The following is a 17,829-nucleotide window of genomic DNA, read 5'->3' on the forward strand; positions in this document are numbered from 1 at the left end:
CTACCCTGTCACCGCTGCTTTCCTGTGGTCCCGAGAGAGGAGGGTGGTCAGAGATACATCTCCAGTCACCCTCACCAGCATCAAGGGGGAGAGGAAGGATGCTCCCCAGCGAAGCAGGCATGGAAGGTCCAGCACAGCAGGTATGGCTGGCGTCTGCCCAGCGCTGGGGCTTCTGCACAGACTCTTCAGTGCAAAGCAAGCCTGGAAGGCCCTCAGGTGGTTCTGGAGGACCAGTCCACCAGCAGCCTTTCAGGAATGGTTTCTGGCCTGCAGGCATCGGTCCTTGACTCAAAGGCCATTAACGGCCAAGCCACCCGGTCACCAGCCCTGGGGCACGCAGAGAAAATGAACATGGGCCAAGCAGTTTGTCACCCCAGCCCTTATGCCCTCAAAAGGGGTCTCATGCTCACACGTGTGATCCCACCACGCCGCCCGTGGCTGTTGGTATGTGTAAGATCACCCGTGACACCGGGCTTTGCTACTGACAACTTTCCCCTTCTAAACCAGAGCTTCCTGGAAGGCAGCCCGGCTCAGCCTGAGGGGACAGGACAGGCGCTCGTGCCAGCCTTCCAGGCCTGGGGCACGCACTGTCAGCCACAGGCTCCCCCAGAAAAGGGCTCTCCCTTCAGTTCACGGCCTGGGTGACGGCTGGAGGGAGAGGAGGACGCTGCTCCCTCAGCAGCCGCCGCCTCGGGGCCCCCCCAGCCACATGGCACACCTGGAGCCAGTGTATCTGGCCAAGTCTAGAAGGCCAGCCGGCTCGCCCGCTTTGCACAGTCATCCCAGGCCAGATCCACCACCTTGGCTTTCCTTGGACTCTGCCTCCAAAGTGTCTGTCGCCTAAGGCTCGCCGGAGCCTGAACAAACGTGGTACCTGCCAGCCTGGCCGGAGAGGCCCAGGGCTTCTCCTAGTGCTGGAAAGTCTCCGGTGTCCTCGGCCCTGCCCGGGGCAGGGCACAGTCCCTTATCAGCAGTGGCACCAGCACCTCTGACCACGGAGCCGTAACCATCGCCATCCTGTAACCATCGCCATCCTGCTTGTGTTTCCTTTTCCTTTTCTTCTTCTTTTAAAAAAAGGTCGTTCAGAAGATTTACATCGTAATGGGGAAGTGAATAAATACCAGCACTTATGGTTCTTATAAACTTATGTTTTGAAGACAGCATAGCACTCAAGAGGAATTCGACTGTTAAGGTCGGTGAAACCTAGGAAAACAAATAATTCAGTCAAGACCCGGGGGCTGCGAAAGGTGTCGGATTGGACACTCCAAGATCTCCATCCTCGAATTCCTTGTTTCTGACAGCCACGGGGAGGCTTAAATCTCCACAGTACCCCTCAAGAACTTCAGGCCCACCGAGTTCACCTTTGGCTTTGGAGAAGTTTAGCCTGGAGCTCCCGGGGCCCTCAGCCCAGGCAAGGACTCAGCAGCAAGGTGGGGACCCCAGCCTCGCGTCTCCGAGTCAGGCACTGTTTCTCCAGATGTTCACCAAAAGAGAGGGTCAGAAGAACTCAGTCAGCGGCTCCGTCGCTGACTAGCCCTGTGACCTTGTATAAGCCCCTCCTATCTCTCTGTGCTTCAGTTTCCCCAGGTAGCATCACACACGACTGTCTGGGAGAAGGACATGGAATCAGGCGTGATCCCGCTTCCCAAGTCCCGTGTGGATTCGGTACTTTATCCTAGTTTGGTCTCCGCTGACTGGCTGTACATTGGCAAGTGATCTTTTCTCCTCAGCTTATGTTCTCATAAATACCCACCATGTTGGTGGTCTGGCATTTAGCAGATCTTCAGTTTGAATGAGTTAAAAACGAGGCTTTGAGAAGGCTGCGTTCAGCCTGGGCCTTTCATGCTCCTTCCCTTACTTTCAGAAACCACAGTGGAACCTGTGGATCCCCACGTAGCTCTTTCTTTTATCTTCTCCCCTCACTGCACCCACCTCACCACTTGTCCTCCAGAAGCAGCTAGGATAGCTCAGTTTGCGGGTAAATGTTATAATTGGAGGGGAAAAAAAACCCACTTGATACTAACCTTGTTAAATGTCTACTCAATTCGTGAACTTCCATTTCAGTGCTTTTAAATTCATTGAGCTCCTTCCGAATGGCAGCCTGCAAGGAAGAGAAGCCCATGAGAGTGCAGAGGATGGAAAGCAGCTCACCTTTTATTCCTATGTTTTCTTTCTTCGACAAAGCCATACACTTGCATAAAACGGATTCTTCCACCGGGAGAAACAAAATCACCTGAAGTCTACTTTTATGATTATAAAAGTAATGCATGAGAAAATGGGCAAGGGACTTGAACAGACATTCACAAAAGGCCAGTCAACGTATGCAAAGGGGCTTGAGCTCATCAGAAAACAGGGAAATGCAACTAACCGTCCTGAGAAACCACTACACACCCTCCCAAAAGGGCTAAGATGATACCACGTGTTCACCGAAATGGGCAACGATGAGAACTCTCATAAGCTGCTGGTGAGTGTGTAAATTCATACAATCACTTTGGGACACTTTGGCATTACTACTAAAGCAGCGAACCCTCTCCACACTGCAGGACACACACATTCTACTTCTAGATTCAACCTCAGCAGAAACGTGTGTACTCGTGAATGAAAAGACATGGAAAAAGAACGTTCCTAGCAGCATTATTCCTCACAGCAGCACTGTCCAGCAACAGTAAAGCAGGTAGACACATTTTGGAAGACTCGTAACTCTAAATACTATGGTATTTCTCTTTACAGTCCTCTTTGTGCGTATTTTATATTAAAGATACACACTCTGTACCCTTCCATTAAAAATGTAATAACACAAGCGTTTCTTCCTAAGATAGTTATTTGTAAACATTTTAATGGTCACACGATAGTTGACCGTATTCTTGTTGCTGTGATCATTAACATGCACTGTGTGCCAAGCACTGTGTTCAGTACTTTGTATTCTCTATCCAGCCTGATCCCAGAGCGCTATGCTCCAGCACAATCATTGTTTCATGTCCTCACCTACGGCTGAAGTCCAGGCAATCTGCTTCTGAGGCTGCTGGTCCGCTAGTCCTCAAAGCGTTTTTATCTCCTTATCAAACCATTAGCAACGAGGGCCACCACCTCAGGCCCACTGGCCTAGCCAATTCCGTCTACCAGAGCAATGCTAATACTTGGGACAAAGTGGACATGGTACCACACTTGCTGCTGGTGTGGCTGTCCTCCAGTTTATTCCTTTCTGGAAATTTCAGCCGTATCATCTCACTCTTACTCTCACAATTCTGCCTCAAAAATGTGACTGAAGACAGGAGATTAAGAACCCTGACAAGGTACTTCCATAAGCTTCCTTTTCTTTTTTTCCTTCCCACTATCCCCCAGGCAGGAAGGAGCTGACTTGACGTTCCCTCTTCTTGGTTGGGGGCTTCCCTCTTCGTTCCTTCCAAGGAAGCTCCTCTGCCTTAAGGCAGTAAAACCACATGGTCTAAGAGAGACCAATGGGAATGTCTTCTATGCCATGGAAGGAATGCTATAGTCTGAGTCCTCCAGATGTGGCCCTTGATATGGGACCAGAAGACTATACCAGCAATTGGTAAATATCCCAAACAAAAAGATACATTGCTCTACTCTCCAAAAATGTATCTTTGTCTTACAATTACTAGTTTTAGTGTAGAGTGAGTGCCTGTCTCACCTCTCTCCTGACCTGTATTTGTTTTTGTTTTTTAAAATTTTTTTATACAGCAGGTTCTTAGTAGTCATCAGTTTTATACACATCAGTGTATACCTGTCAATCCCAATCGCCCAATTCATCCCCCCACCACCCCCTGGAAAAGTCTTTACATAGGATCAGAATGGCTCCTCCCAAGGAAGGAAGGAAGGCACTCGGTTAAAGTGCCTGGCTGCGGGGGTGGGAGGTGTGGGCACTGCCTCCCAGCAGCCCCGGAGGAACTGGATAGGCTCCCTCACAGCTGCTTAGGATTCTAGCTGGTACCTTCCCTAGACGTTTGCCAGTTCCCTCAGCCTTGGTCAGCGAGCACGCTGCAGTGAGAGTGTGAACAACAGAGCGAGGTCACATCTACGTGACACAACTGCCCGGGGGGGGACGGAGGGGCCTGTCTCCTGCCCGAGGTGAGGGGTGCTGGTTCTTGGGGCTGCTCACCATGATTCCTATAGAGGGTAGAGGTGAGGTTTCCACTCGTCAGGACCTGGGGGCTGGCCTGCCCCGGGGCGGGGCGTGGGGAGGGGGACAGTTTCTGGGAGGTGCCTCTGGCCGCGTCAGTTCCCTCCCCCTCCCCGCCTCCCAAGTGCAGCGGCTTCCCTGGGCTCACACTCCAGCCAGAGGCCAGGCTCCGGGTGACCTCCTGCATGGCCTGTGAGGAAGCCACCTGCCCCGGGAAGGGATGGGGCAAAGGCAGGACTCTAGGAGAAGGTGCCCGGTGTCCCCGAGTCCCCTTCTTGTCACTTGCACACTGCACCGCGTTATTGTCTTACACTTTTTTTTAAAGGCCCTTACCCTCCAGTTCCTCATGGTGCCTGGGTAAGAATCACAAAGGACCCCCAAGCAGACGTCCCCTGAGATACGTGTACGGATGAAAGGCATCTGTCGTGAGCCTTCTCCAGGGCAGGGGAGGACCAGCTCAGCGCCCTCTCTGCATGCTGTCTGGAGCCCTTGGGGAAAGGTGCCGGGAGCAGCACCGCAGCCTGCCCGGCAGCCACTCAGCCCCCGGTACCGACCCAGGCGCCCTGGCTCTGCGCCCAGGCTCCACGCAGTCTCCGGGCGGCAAGCTGGAGACCCACACCCGGCTGGCCGTGTGGGCCCGCCCCCTCCCCGCCCCTCTTACTTTGTCGGCAGCGGTGAGGCGGGTCCAGGGCTTGTCGGCCCTGCGGTCATAGTCCTGAGCATCGGCCACCTCCACGTAATCGCTGAAGCGGATGAGGATCTTCCGTTCTCTCAGCTCTTCCACTGTGGGCCTCTGGCTGAGCTGCGGGACGGAGAGATGGATGTGGTCAGCCTATGACGTTTAGATCACTTGGTCCATCCGTGAATTTATAGGTGGGAAGACGAGGTCCAGAGAGGCAGCTGATGCATCACACACGTGAGGGGCAGGGCCCAGGGGACACAGGGCTCCTGATTCCTGGACTTCTCCAGGACTCCGTGAAGGAGTTTACTAACTCATGAGCGCCTCCAGGCCTATTCAGCCAGCCAGGCTGTCTCTTAATAACACTGCAGCGTCTCGGTCTGTACACGTGGGGTGTCTGTGCACGGGTGTGGATCTTCCCACGTCTGTCCTACCTTTCCCATCAGGTGACAGAAACCTTACACAACAGTTTTTCTTTTTTTTTTTTTGCGGTACGCGGGCCTCTCACTGTTGTGGCCTCTCCCGTTGCGGAGTACAGGCTCCGGACGCGCAGGCTTAGCGGCCATGGCTCACGGGCCCAGCCGCTCCGCGGCATATGGGATCTTCCCGGACCGGGGCACGAACCCACGTCCCCTGCATCGGCAGGCGGACTCTCAACCACTGCGCCACCAGGGAAGCCCAACACACAACAGTTCTATATTCTCGATTTGTGAATCCACATCTGTGTGTTAAATGTAGTGCTCTCTGCAAGATGGGTTTGTAATACTTTCTGTGTATGTGTCTTAGACACAAAGAAAGTGTATGTGCAAACGGTATGCAAACTCCGGGGTGTGCAGGAATGAGAGTATGTTGGTTTATGAGGTCAGGGAGACCCTACCCCTCAACAGCTCAAATGAAAGGTGAGTCCACAAAGGCAGAGCTAGCCCGCGTTGATGCCAAAGAAGACTCGGACGGGCCCTTTGGATAGGTCTGTGGTGAAGGAAGGAAACAAGTGAATTATTCAACCATCTCCCAGTGTTACCCGCTAGCATCCTTCCTTTGTACTTTAACAACATAAGGCTGACATTTCTATTATCTCTTCCTGTCACCAGATTTATTTCTTCTGGAGCAACACAGTTGCTCTCTCTTTAGGATGCTGTCAATTCATGTTCAACCGATGTTAGTTAAAAGCAATTTTTCTCTAAGCCCTAGACTGTATTTAATTCTATTCACAGAAGATGCAGTCAAATAGAATCTTACCACAAAGGCCTACAAAACAAACACACGCAAGTGAATCCAAACCACCCCGGCTGTTTTGACTGTATATCACGCAGCTGCCGTACACCTTGGCTGGTGCCAGGGTGTCCCAGCTTGCTACCAACCGGCCTACGATGGAAGAGCATCGTTAGATGACTGCCTGGCTGGTGCCGAGCAGAACGGTGACAGCTACTGCGAGGCTCCGGACAGGACCAAAGCAGCCTGCGGGTCCCCCTTGGCCAAGGGAGGAAAAACCTGGGGCTCAGAGGCCTACTGGGCTGTGGCACTGGTCACCTGTCTAGACGCTGTGTAGCTCCCCCACTCAGAGTGGCTGCAGTCTGTCCCGAGGTGGCCCTGGTTTTCCCGGGACAGGGCATTTTGGCATCAGCTGTGACCCGTCACAGGAAACCAGAGGTCTCCCACGCTCTATGGTTAGGGGTGCTGTAAACAAAACTGGTGGCCTATCCTGACTCCAAGATGTGAGTGCAGGGCGCTCTGTACTGTCGTTAGAGTACGTAGGCATTTACCGTAATACCACAAGGCATGAAGACTTCTACTCCAAGCCCCAGTTTGTGTTTCTAAGGACTTACTAGCTGGCCCTGGGGTGTTAGACAAACAGTACTATTTTCTAAGTATGCCATGACAGGAGAAAGGTTGTTAAAGTCGGAATTTCTAATTTCAATTTCTCACAGTCATGATGTGGATTCTATTAATAGCCTGTCTATGTAGAGTCTGGAGTGAACAGAAACCTAGAGGTTGGCTCTGAAGGTGAGGGGCTGTTCTTCATGCCTGAGTCTGGTGGGGATTGGACACGACCTCTCCAGATCAATAAGAGACCGGGCCCCAGTGCCACCAGGGAGTGAGTGAGGAGGACGCCGAGTTCTCCTGCCGGGAGAACCACTGCCCGGACTCTGCTGTGAGCCAGGGCTCACACCTCTGGCCACACGGGGCTCAGGAGAGGTGCCTTTGGCTCCTGGATGGCTCTAGCCCTTGGGGTGCGTGAACCCAACTTCCTTGCCTGGACACTAAGGAAACGATCTTTGCAGCCAAAGTTGGTTTTCTGCGGATGCTGGGCTGGAAGAAGGGGTGGGGTGCAGAGGTTGGTAGCGTTATGTTTCCATCTACGGCAGCAATAATATCGTTTGCAACCAATTACTCAACAAAAGGGTACGTTGAGACCCCAATTCCACTATTAATACAACCTGACCCAGGTACATTTCTTCCCTTCCTTCCCTCCATTCCTTCCTCCCTTCCAGCCATCCTCCCTCCAATACTTCTTCCCATTCATCCATCCAGCCAGCCAGCTAGCGAGTTTTTGGAAGTGGGAAGCAGGCATTTATCCCAAGATAAAGCATGGAAATTTTAGGTTAGTCTCAATTTGGCTGAAGAAAATGCCTGGTCTGTGGCTCTCAGCATCTGCTACTGTGTTTTATTTTTCTCAGTGTCTTAAATAGAATGATACTGAGGAAATCCTCGGGCTGAGGGTAAGCGAAGAGCATCCCCCACCACTGGCTTCTGGTCTTGGTGTGATAAAGGCTCCCGAGGAACAGAACGTGCCCAGAGCCAGGAGGCGACATGGATTCCCTACCTGCTGGCATGCTCCACATCTCTGTTCACAAAACCAGATGTGAACGCTGCTTCTGGTCTCTCCCTCATAAACAGTTTATCCCTTCACTCAGGCTCATTATTTCTAATTCCCCAAGCCAGTCCCAGGGGAGGCAAATGCTGAAATTACAAGGCAGTTTTCCTGGGAGAAGGAAAGAGAGGTAACCAGGGGGAGGAAGAGGCAGTTATCGATAGACTTGAGGACCTGCAGAAACCCCACCCCTAGCATTACCCCTCCCGGGGCAGATGGGTGTGGGAGGAGACCCTCTTCTCTCGGCCCGTCCTGCCAAACTATGCAATTAGTCAAGCTTTCCCTTGCAAAATCGAATGCTCTTTTTAAAGAGATGAGAATTAGGTGCATGTCCAGATCTTTCCCTATTACTAGTTTTTAGCAAGAAACCCTACAGTTTAGGAGAATTTTGGGGTCCCAGCAATCAAGTCCAATGAACTTTATGAAAATCTGATTAAACATTTTTTCTGAATGTCTAGACCTTTCTCTATCAGAAACGAGGGGTCATCAGCAGTCTCCCTTTGATAACCTCATCATTTCAAAGACACACTTAGAATAATGCATCTCCCCCGGTCCCCCTCACTACTCAGTCTCAGGAAAAGGGATGCCCTGCGTCCAAAGGCTGGGTGGTCTTAAGGATGTTAAGAGTCAGACCTTGACTGGAGGGAGGGCACCTGGAGGAAGTGAGGGCCCTTAGCTCTTGTTCGAGTTTCCCACCAGGGGACACCAGCCCGTCAGCGGCTTGTCAGGCCCTTGCTTATCCTACTCCCTTTAATTGGGATGGTGTCTGGCTTGTCACCATATGTTTGGGATGCTCTAAGGGCAAGAGAGTGTTGAGAAACACAAATCATCACCTGAATAATTGGTACGATATTTCAGGATCTCTGAATTTCTTCCTTTGCATAATATTTCTAGGGAGAAAAATCTATTAACAAACCTTTAGAAAATTAATTTTAATGGGTCTCTTAACTGTCTCTAAGCTTTGAGTATCTTTCTCTCAAGATGGTCACTGTAGGAGGCTGATGAAAAACACTCTAGTCAGACAGAATATAGTAGTACACCTTCTGTGTCATTAATTAAAGCTGTCAACATCCTCCAAGAGTAGCCTCAAATAAGAGTTTATTATCAAAGAGGCCACTCAGAATTAGATCCACTTGGGTCTCCATGACATTGCCAAGCCATCTACTTTGGGGGTTAAAAACATATAAAAATTCTAGCTTTCTTTTATCTAAGTGCTTTTCAAACATCTTCATTAGATTTATCAATACTTTTGGCATTTTCCTAATTCAGTAATTCAAATCGGATTTAGCATAATAAACTCAAATAGTTCTTAGGTAACAGTCAGGAAGAGTATCAGCGGAGACAAGGAAAACTCGCACTTTCCCAGGGTCATAGCATATAACTGATACATTTGAACTTGTGGTTTTGATAATGAATTTCCAGTTGCCTCATGGGGTTACAGTGAATTTTTAAAAACAAAATATTCACTGTACCTGCAAATAGAATGCACCTGACATCAAGTTGCTTGGGGGTAGGCCAGTGTCACCAGCCAAAAGGACTGAGGGTCATGAAGCTGAGTGGACCACTGGCCCCTGGAGAGGTCCTGGAGAGTCCAGAGAGCCGCATGCCCTGACACCCGAGGAATGGAACCATTAATGTCACTTCCAATGGGCCAGGCAGCTGCAAGGCCAACACAGGGCACAGCAGGGGAGGGTGGCCCCCTGTCCCGCCCCAGCTCGGCATGGAGAATCGTCTCACCTTCCGAGTTAATCTCCTCTTGATCTCTCGTTTCTCCTCTTGTTCCTCTTGTTCATTCCGAGCTGAAAGAAACATTTAAGACGCTTTAGATTTTGGCAGCAGTGTCGCACAAAGGTGCAAGCTCTGCAGGTTCTAGGCCAAGCAGCTCGGTGTGTTTTTTTTTTTTTTTTTTTTTGCGGTATGCGGGCCTCTCACTCTTGTGGCCTCTCCCGTTGCGGAGCACAGACGGGCCCAGCCGCTCCGCGGCATGTGGGATCTTCCCGGACCAGGGCACGAACCCGCGTCCCCTGCATCGGCAGGCGGACTCTCAACCACTGCGCCACCAGGGAAGCCCCAAGCAGCTCAGTTTGAAAAGGAGGAGAGAGTTCCCGTCCCCTACCCTGGCCACCCTTTCTGCTTGTGGGGACACTTTCCAAACTGCCTGTACTGTTTCAAATGGGTGGTGAGTGGGTTGACCTTATTTTGTTTTACGTCACACGGGGTTTCAAGTCTGCAGGCCGAAACGCTGGGCCAAGAGGAGGGGCTACGAGGCAAGGAGGTAGGTCCTGAAAGAGTGGGGTACTGTCTGCAGTGACACAGGCATCCGGGGAGAGGTAAGGCTCCCTTCTTTGGACAAGACCTGGGCCTCACGCAGCTCTGCCTCAAGCCTCACAGCGACCGAAGGGGACTCGCTGTGATGTGGCCCTGGTGCCCGGTGCCCTGCGTGGATGGAACAGAAGCCGGGCCCCGCGGGGGCGCCTGCCACCTGCCACAGAAACAAAACGAGGCACGGCTGATGCCAGACGCAAGGCTGGAATTTCAAAATGCTCACCTTTCACAAGCCCTGATTCCATGAATTCTTTGAATCTTCCAAGAAGTCCACAGAGCACGTGTGAGGCCACAGTGTGGGATACAACTGCCTACATGTAGACTTCTAAGGAGCGTCTTAGGAGAGCAGACCCCAGAGCTTAAACCTTCTCAGCTCAACATGTGGGGTGACTTAGCATCAGGTGTGTAAAGCGCCGAAGGGAGCAGAGATTCGGAGGACAGAGAACGCGGGAGTATCTAAGTAACGCAGTGACCTTGGGTACCTCACTTTCCTCCCAGGCCTTGCGATGGAAGCACGGATCGCAGCATAATACTGTCTAACTTGAAGAAAAACCACGAACGTCAGCCTGGCTCCCATGCCTCTGCTTCCTGTCTACTGCACTGAGGGTGGCATCAGAGAGAGACCACCACTGCCACTTGATTTTGCACCGGCTGCATCAAAAGGGCCCTTGTTCCCTCATTTTGAAGTCACCGTTGGAAATTATGGTTCCATAACTCCATTAACTTGCCGCGCAGTGCGCACTCACCCTTGAGTGGTCTCAGTACAGGACAGGGCTTTAAAACAGGGACCCCCTTGTGCCTAGAAGGGGGGTGCCCTCGCCCTTCCTGCCAGCCTGATGGCAGCAACCACAGCCTCAGCTAACTCACACGGCAGGTGGCAACAACTCCCGCCAGAAGGAACGGCGGTGGCTCAGAGCACAACTCACGTCCTTGAGTGATACCCCCGGGGGCACGGTTTGGCCAGTGTGACTGCCTGTGGTGACCGGGATCTTGGACCTTGGCAGCTCCAGAAATGGCCACATCCTGCCGTGGGCCAAAGTCCCCAGGGGTCCCCGCTGCCCCAAACCCCACGCGAGAGCTCCTTCCTTTGAATTGAAAGGTCCTCCTCCCCCCACCCCGCCCCAGGGTTCCTTTTAAAAATGAGAATTTCTCTTGGATAGAAACCTGTTCAGCTAGTCAGCCATCACTATCTTAGTATGAACTAATGTATCACAGAGAAACTGGGAGGCAGACTGCCAGCCCCAGAAGAAGGGAAGCCCCCAAGAGCTGCATTTGCAGGTGGGAGGGAGGACGGAAGGAAAGGTCTAGAGTGGATGGTGAGCGCCCGGGGGGCAGCTCGAGGGCACTGGGTTGAAATGTACAGACTTGTAGCCATATCAGGGCCAGGAGGGGCCCACGAGACCACCTAGGCTACTGCTCGTGGTCTGGAAATGAGGATAGGAAGGTCCAGGGGGGTTGAGCGGCTGGCCACACACTCCATGGCTAACAGAGAGACAAACAGTCCAGCTCCTTTTCTTGCTTGGCTACGCTGCCTCCCCCCATCCCATTTTGCTCAGGGCTAGCCCTCTCCTCCTCACTGGTTACTGGCCTCAGACTCCACTCGGAGCTGCCTCCTCCTACAGGCCCCCTCCCGAACCGTGAAGGTCGACATCCTGCCCAGAGCACCGAGCCCTCATCGCCTACAGGTGTTCCTGAGGTCCCTCCGAGGGCTAGGGGCCCCAAGCTACCACCTACGGAATCTATACCTTTAGTTCAAAGCCATTTACAAACCCAGGGTCATGAATTCTCAGGCAGCGGGGACCAAGACAGCCCCACTGGGCAAGTGGGAAGGGAGACCAGGAAAAGCCCTCGAGGTCATGGCCTGCTGCCACCATCAGAGAGTGCACTGTGTGCTCAGATGTGCCCAGGGTCTCACTGGCTGCCCAGTGGAGCCAGTACTGCCCACAGGGCCGGGCAGCCTGGGATGGGAGTCAGGCCCGGCTTGCAAAGCTCCACCGCCCAGCTAAGCCACCGCTCTGGGCCTCTCTCCTGCACACTTAGAGATGTGGTTCATCCCTTGACTTAAAAGCCCAGATGATAATTCTCAGAATACACTGTTTGAGGGTTGTCCTCTGATACCACGAAACATTTCTTGTTTAACAATCACACAAGATTTTAAAAAGAGAAAGAAAAAGCTATTTCGGAAAACAAAATTTCAGAACGCAGGAGGAAAAAAAAAAAATACCGACAGGAAAAATAAGCTCCTTTCCGGAAAGTTCTGAAACTGCGACATGATGACCCTGTTTGAATGTGGTCAAGTGATCCTTCAATTTGCAACTGCTCAAACGGACAAACACGCAAGAGGCAACAACGAAAGGGAACTGTGGGAACAACTTGTAAGCCCCTGGCTCCCCTGAACCTGAGCCCCCAGGCTCACTGGACGCAAGTAACTGTTTCTAAGACCCGAGTGTCTTTCTGGAGGGTGAGAAAAACCTAACTCGAGGGGCCTGCCCGCCGCCTCTCATGGATCTGGGCAGACGAGGTGTGGAAGCTGGTGCCTTTGGGAAGCAGGTGAGCTGGGGATTCTCTGCCTTCTCTTTCCAAAACCTGTGCCCTCGCCAAGAGAAGTGCTGTCTTCTGAAACGTGAACAATTCCACAGACGTTTTTAGCCCCTTCACATTTAAGAGTTAGGCTGGGGACCATGTGGCCCTGTAAGAAAGTTGTACAGAGATTCCTTCGGCAGGACCACGGATGCGTGTGAGGCACATCTGGGGGAGACGTTTAAAAGGAGAAGAAGAAAGCCCGTTCACCAGATTTCTGGCTTTAGGAACAAACGGACACCTTTTTATTTTTCTTTCTCTCTAAGGTAGACAATTTATAATGGATCAGCTATCAAGTTGGGGCAGAAAGGGAGACACGCCGGCCAAATGCTTCCCCAACCAGGAAAATCATCTGAAAGAATTCGAATTCTGTTTCACGGCAAAGTAAACTTAGAAACTTTTAAAGGCACCCCCTTCGTTAGGAACTTCCTAGAGATCTGGGAAATGGGGGAGGTGGCCTCAGGACTGAGGAAGGTCAAGGCTGAAAGGAACAGCCACTGCGAGGCGAGGGCGTGGCCGAAGCCGGAGCAGTGCGGCAGGATGACGGTGGAGGCACAGGGCACGCAGGTGGGTGCCCTGGGGCACGGGTCCTGTGGGTCACGACACCGGCCCCCCCATCACAGCCCTCGCCCGTGACATTCAACAGCAAACCATCTGGCGCGGACCCAGTCGCAAGGCCACAACGAGCAAGGCGAGAAAAGCAAAATCAGGAACACTTTCGTTTGGTCGAAGTGGAAATACCCAGCTACTCACGCAGGGGCCTCACGCGACCGGGGCGTGGGTGTGTGTGTACGTGCGTGCGTGCGCGTGCATAGCACAGAAGTTCTGTAAAACTCTGCGTAGCATGTATTTCTCTTTTCTGGAGCAAATCAGAAAGGGATGGACGTGTGGGGAGAAAGGGTCTGAAATTAAACTAAAAGTATCTGTTGACCATCTAGAGGGCAGTGTCGGTGAGAGTGTAGCATGATGAAGCTGAGAGGTTTTAGTTTTCAGTTGCTGAATATCTCCCCCTAAATGGAGGCATACTGGTTGGTGCCCATGAGATGCTTGGTTTCTTTCAGCATTTTAAAAATAGGTATTTTAAGCACCACATGGACTTTCTGTATTTAGGCAAATATCTCTGTGTCCTGAACCAAAGAGGCTTTTTTTGTCCACAGACACAGTGACAGCGAGTTTTCTTCAATGACAGCCTGGGCAGCTATACCAGCGGCCAGTTGGAGGAGGCCTGAGAGGAGGCCAGGAAGGATTTCCCCTTGGAAATGCTCTCTTAGACTTTAGGTTTAATGCTCAGAGGGAGGGGGGATTTTATCCCCAGCAGCTGGCTGCAGTGGAAAGTCACACTTTCTGGTCTTCGTTTTCAAATGGCTACTTGCCCTATTTTAGCCATCCGTATCATATTTGCAGTTTTTCAGCCAGTCTGGCTTTAAAGGTGACCCCAACTCTCACTTACTAGTAAGTTCTCTCACTCAAACCTTTCAGCTTCTCTGACTTGGCAGCCCGCTGAAGGGCAGGTTCTTGCAGACCCTGAGGTCCTCGCGAACCAAGTGCATTCGAATTTGCCTGCTCTGTGGGGATGCTCTCTCAGATGTTCGAACACACAAGGGCGAAGCCTCCACCACCAGAGAGGGTTTCGATCGTTTCCACACCACCACACAGGAGAAACCCTGTGGCCTGCCATCAAACAATAACCAAAGCCACCACGAAACAGCAGCGCTCGTCACGGGCTCGGTCACTTACGTTTCAAAATGTTCCTCTGCTCCAACTCCTCTGCAGTTGGCCTCTGGCTCAGTCGCCTGCGGAAGAAATCCAGGAAAAGTTTTTGGACCATATCATAGCCTCCTTGGGTCGTTAATCTCCCCGGCCGTCGCAGACACATGGGGCAGGGTCAGCGGCTGGAGGCCCTGTTCCATCCTGTGCCCTGAAAGACTGGCGCTCACCACCAATGCCTCCTGAGTTCCTCGTTTTCAACCCCAGGAAAGGCACCGACGTGATGTCACGTGGAGCCGAACCCCCTCCCTCGGCCCCTCCCCAGCCCTGCTCCTCCGGGCCTCCAGGCGCATGGACTCTTCTCACAGAAGTCCCTTTCTTTCGTGTGGCCTCCCAACTTCGGGAGCATGGCCTCTGCTTTTCTCCCCCCGGCCCCGAGGCTAGAGCTTGCCTCTTGCCATGTTTGTGCAGACTCAGAACACAAAGAGGCTCACGGCCCCATGGAGACGGGAGAGAGCACGTCTGTCTGCAGAGAACAATAGCTGCTCTTTTGGTCCCCACCCATTGCCACCAGAGCCTTATTAGACACAAGGTGGCAAATGAACAGGAACAGAAATGACACTTGGTGCCGGCACGTAATTTAGCCACAACAAGTGAAACATCACAGCCAGGATATGAACTTGCTATGGTGCAACAGCAGGGGCCGGGGGCAGACAATGGGCGGCACCAGGTAGGGGCAGAAGTTGCCAGAGAATGGGAAGGGCACCGAAGAGGAGACTACACGTTCTTAGAGATGCTTTGACGGATCTGACTCCAAAGGCAAGGGAAATGAGCAAAAACAAGTGTGACTACATCATACTAAAAAGCTTCTGCACAGCCAAGGAAATTATCATCAAAACAAAAAGGCAACCTACAGATGGAAGAAGATAATTGCAAACCACATATCTGATAAGGGGTTAAAATACAAGGTATATAAAGTGCTAATACAACTCAACAATAACAAAAAGCAAACAACCCGATTAAGAAATGGGCAGAGGGGCTTCCCTGGTGGCGCAGTGGTTGGGAGTCCGCCTGCCGGTGCAGGGGACATGGGTTCGTGCCCTGGTCCGGGAGGATCCCGCATGCCACGGAGCGGCTGGGCCCGTGAGCCATGGCCGCTGGGCCTGCGCGTCCAGAGCCTGTGCTCCGCGATGGGAGAGGCCGCAGCGGTGAGAGGCCCGCGTAACACCAAAAAAAAAAAAAAAAAAGAAAGAAATGGGCAGAGGATCTAAGTGTCCATAGACAGATGAATGGATAAAGAAGATGTGGCACATACATACAATAGAATATTACTCAGCCATAAAAAGAAATGAAATTGAGTTATTTGTAGTGAGGTGGATGGACCTAGAGTCTGTCATACAGAGTGAAGTAAGTCAGAAAGAGAAAAACAAATACCGTATGCTAACACATATATATGGAATCTTAAAAAAAAAAAAAGGTCATGAAGAACCTAGGGGCAGGACGGGAATAAAGACGCAGACATAGAGAATGGACTTGAGGACATGGGGAGGGAGAAGGGTAAGCTGGGACGAAGTGAGAGTGGCATGGACATATATATACTACCAGATGTAAAATAGATAGCTAGTGGGAAGCAGCCGCATGGCACAGGGAGATCAGCTCAGTGCTTTGTGACCACCTAGAGGGGTGGGATAGGGAAGGTGGAAGACGCAAGAGGGAGGAGGTATGGGGGTATATGTATATGTATAGCTGATTCACTTTGTTATAAAGCAGAAACTAACACACCATTGTAAAGCAATTACACTCCAATAAAGATGTTAAATAAATAAATAAACATAATATGTTGCTTTACAAGAAAAAAAAGGCTAAACAACAAAAAGAAACTGGCAGAGGATCTGAATAGACATTTTTCCAAAGAAGACAAACAGATGGCCAACAGGCACATGAAAAGATGCTCAACATCACTAATCACCAGGGAAACGTAAATCAAAACCACAATGAGATATCACTTCACACGTCAGAATGGCTATCATCAAAGAGACCACACAAAACAAATGTTGGCAAGCATGTGGAGGAAAGGGAGCCCTCGTGCACTGTTGGTGGGAATGTAAACTGGTGCAGCCACTATGGAGAACAGTATGGAGGTTCCTCAAAAAATTAAGACTAGAATTACCATAGGACCCAGCTATTCCACTTCTGGGTATTTATCTGAAGAAGAGGAAAATCCTCATTTGCAAAGATATCTGCACCTCCATGTTCACTACACCATTATATACAATAGCTAAGATATGGAAGCAACCTAAGGGTCCACTGATAGATAAAGAAGATGTGGTACATACACACAATGGAATATTACTCAGCCATGAAAAAGAACGAAATCTCGCCATTTGCAACAACATGGATGGACCTTGAAGGTATTATTCTAAGTGAAATAAGTCACACATAGAAAGACAAATCCCATATGATTTCACTCCTATTAGAATCTAAAAAACCCCCAAAGAAACGAACAAACACAATAAAACAGAAACAAACTCACAGAGATCAGATCAGTGGTTACCAGAGGGGAAGGGGAGCTGGGGGGGGGTGAAATGGGTGAAGGGGGTCACTGTATGGTGACGGATGGTAACTAGACTTGTGGTGGTGATCACATTGCAGTGTATACAGCTGTTGAATTATAATGCTGTAGACCTGAAACTTATATTTAAAAAAAAGAAAAAGAGAACCACATGCCCGGATAAAGTTCCAGGAATGATCACGCAACGGGCCTCAGCATCACAGAGATGTTTGTGTTTCTGAGGCTCTTGAAAATTATTTAACAATCCTGCAGCTAATTACTCAGCATTCTGCTTCCCCCATTGGGATGAGGTGTGTGTGAGACGAGAAAACTGTGGAAGGAGTTTGAGGCCCCTCTGAGTCCTACGACGGGACTAAGGGGTAAAAAAGAGTGCCGTCCCGGCAGCAGAGGCTACAGCCCCTCCCGAAACAGTGGCAACTGGCGTGTACTGTTGGCAAGATGTTTACACCATGGACTCTGGAGACCCAGAGTGAAGATAAGAAGTCCACGGAGTTGCCAAGTGTAACTATTTTAAACCCAGTGCTCACTGACAGCTCATTCTGTGATTCCCCAATATCATCACCACTTAGGCTGTAGACAGGGAATGGGCCTCAATGCCAGAGAAAGGAGTTTTGATCAGATACCTGTCTGCAAACCCCTTAGCACCCTGGAAACTGCTGGAAATGGTATTCCAAAGTGTTTTTAAGTCTGTAAGAACATTTTCACGTCTATTCTTCATTTTCTTCTCAAAACATCCCATGAAGGGATTACTTATCCACCCTGATAAGGGCCCTCTGGGTATCTGGAAATTCATGCTGGAGGTTCCAAATTTGGACTCAGCAGTCTTCCTGTCCTTTCTAAAACAGCATTCTCAGACTGTAGGAAGAAACTTGAGATTACACAGCTGGGCAAGCTGGTGTCATAGGTCTGGAATGCAACTCCTGACTCCACTTAGAATGAGTTTCTTAGAGGCT

At 50.9% G+C, this 17,829-nt stretch overlaps 1 protein-coding gene across 8 annotated transcripts in view; it reads right to left on the bottom strand.

Moving 5' to 3' along the window:
* Positions 1-363: 363 nt before the first annotated feature.
* Positions 364-17,829, bottom strand: part of PHACTR1 (phosphatase and actin regulator 1) — a 302,874-nt gene continuing 285,408 nt past the window's right edge. For 7 of the 8 annotated variants that reach the window (XM_060163681.1, XM_060163682.1, XM_060163683.1 and 4 more), the window contains 4 exons: positions 14,335-14,390; positions 9,430-9,491; positions 4,803-4,943; positions 1,688-2,101 (listed from right to left, as the gene is read on the bottom strand). In XM_060163681.1, coding sequence (XP_060019664.1) covers positions 1,958-2,101; positions 4,803-4,943; positions 9,430-9,491; positions 14,335-14,390 — 403 coding nt within the window. In that variant the 3' untranslated portion in view covers positions 1,688-1,957. Of the gene's footprint in view, positions 1,204-1,687; positions 2,102-4,802; positions 4,944-9,429; positions 9,492-14,334; positions 14,391-17,829 lie in introns of those variants that run through there. The other variant, XM_060163677.1, reaches the window with a different exon arrangement.

The sequence above is a fragment of the Lagenorhynchus albirostris genome, chromosome 10, assembly GCF_949774975.1.
Source record: "Lagenorhynchus albirostris chromosome 10, mLagAlb1.1, whole genome shotgun sequence".
Taxonomy (NCBI): domain Eukaryota; kingdom Metazoa; phylum Chordata; class Mammalia; order Artiodactyla; family Delphinidae; genus Lagenorhynchus; species Lagenorhynchus albirostris.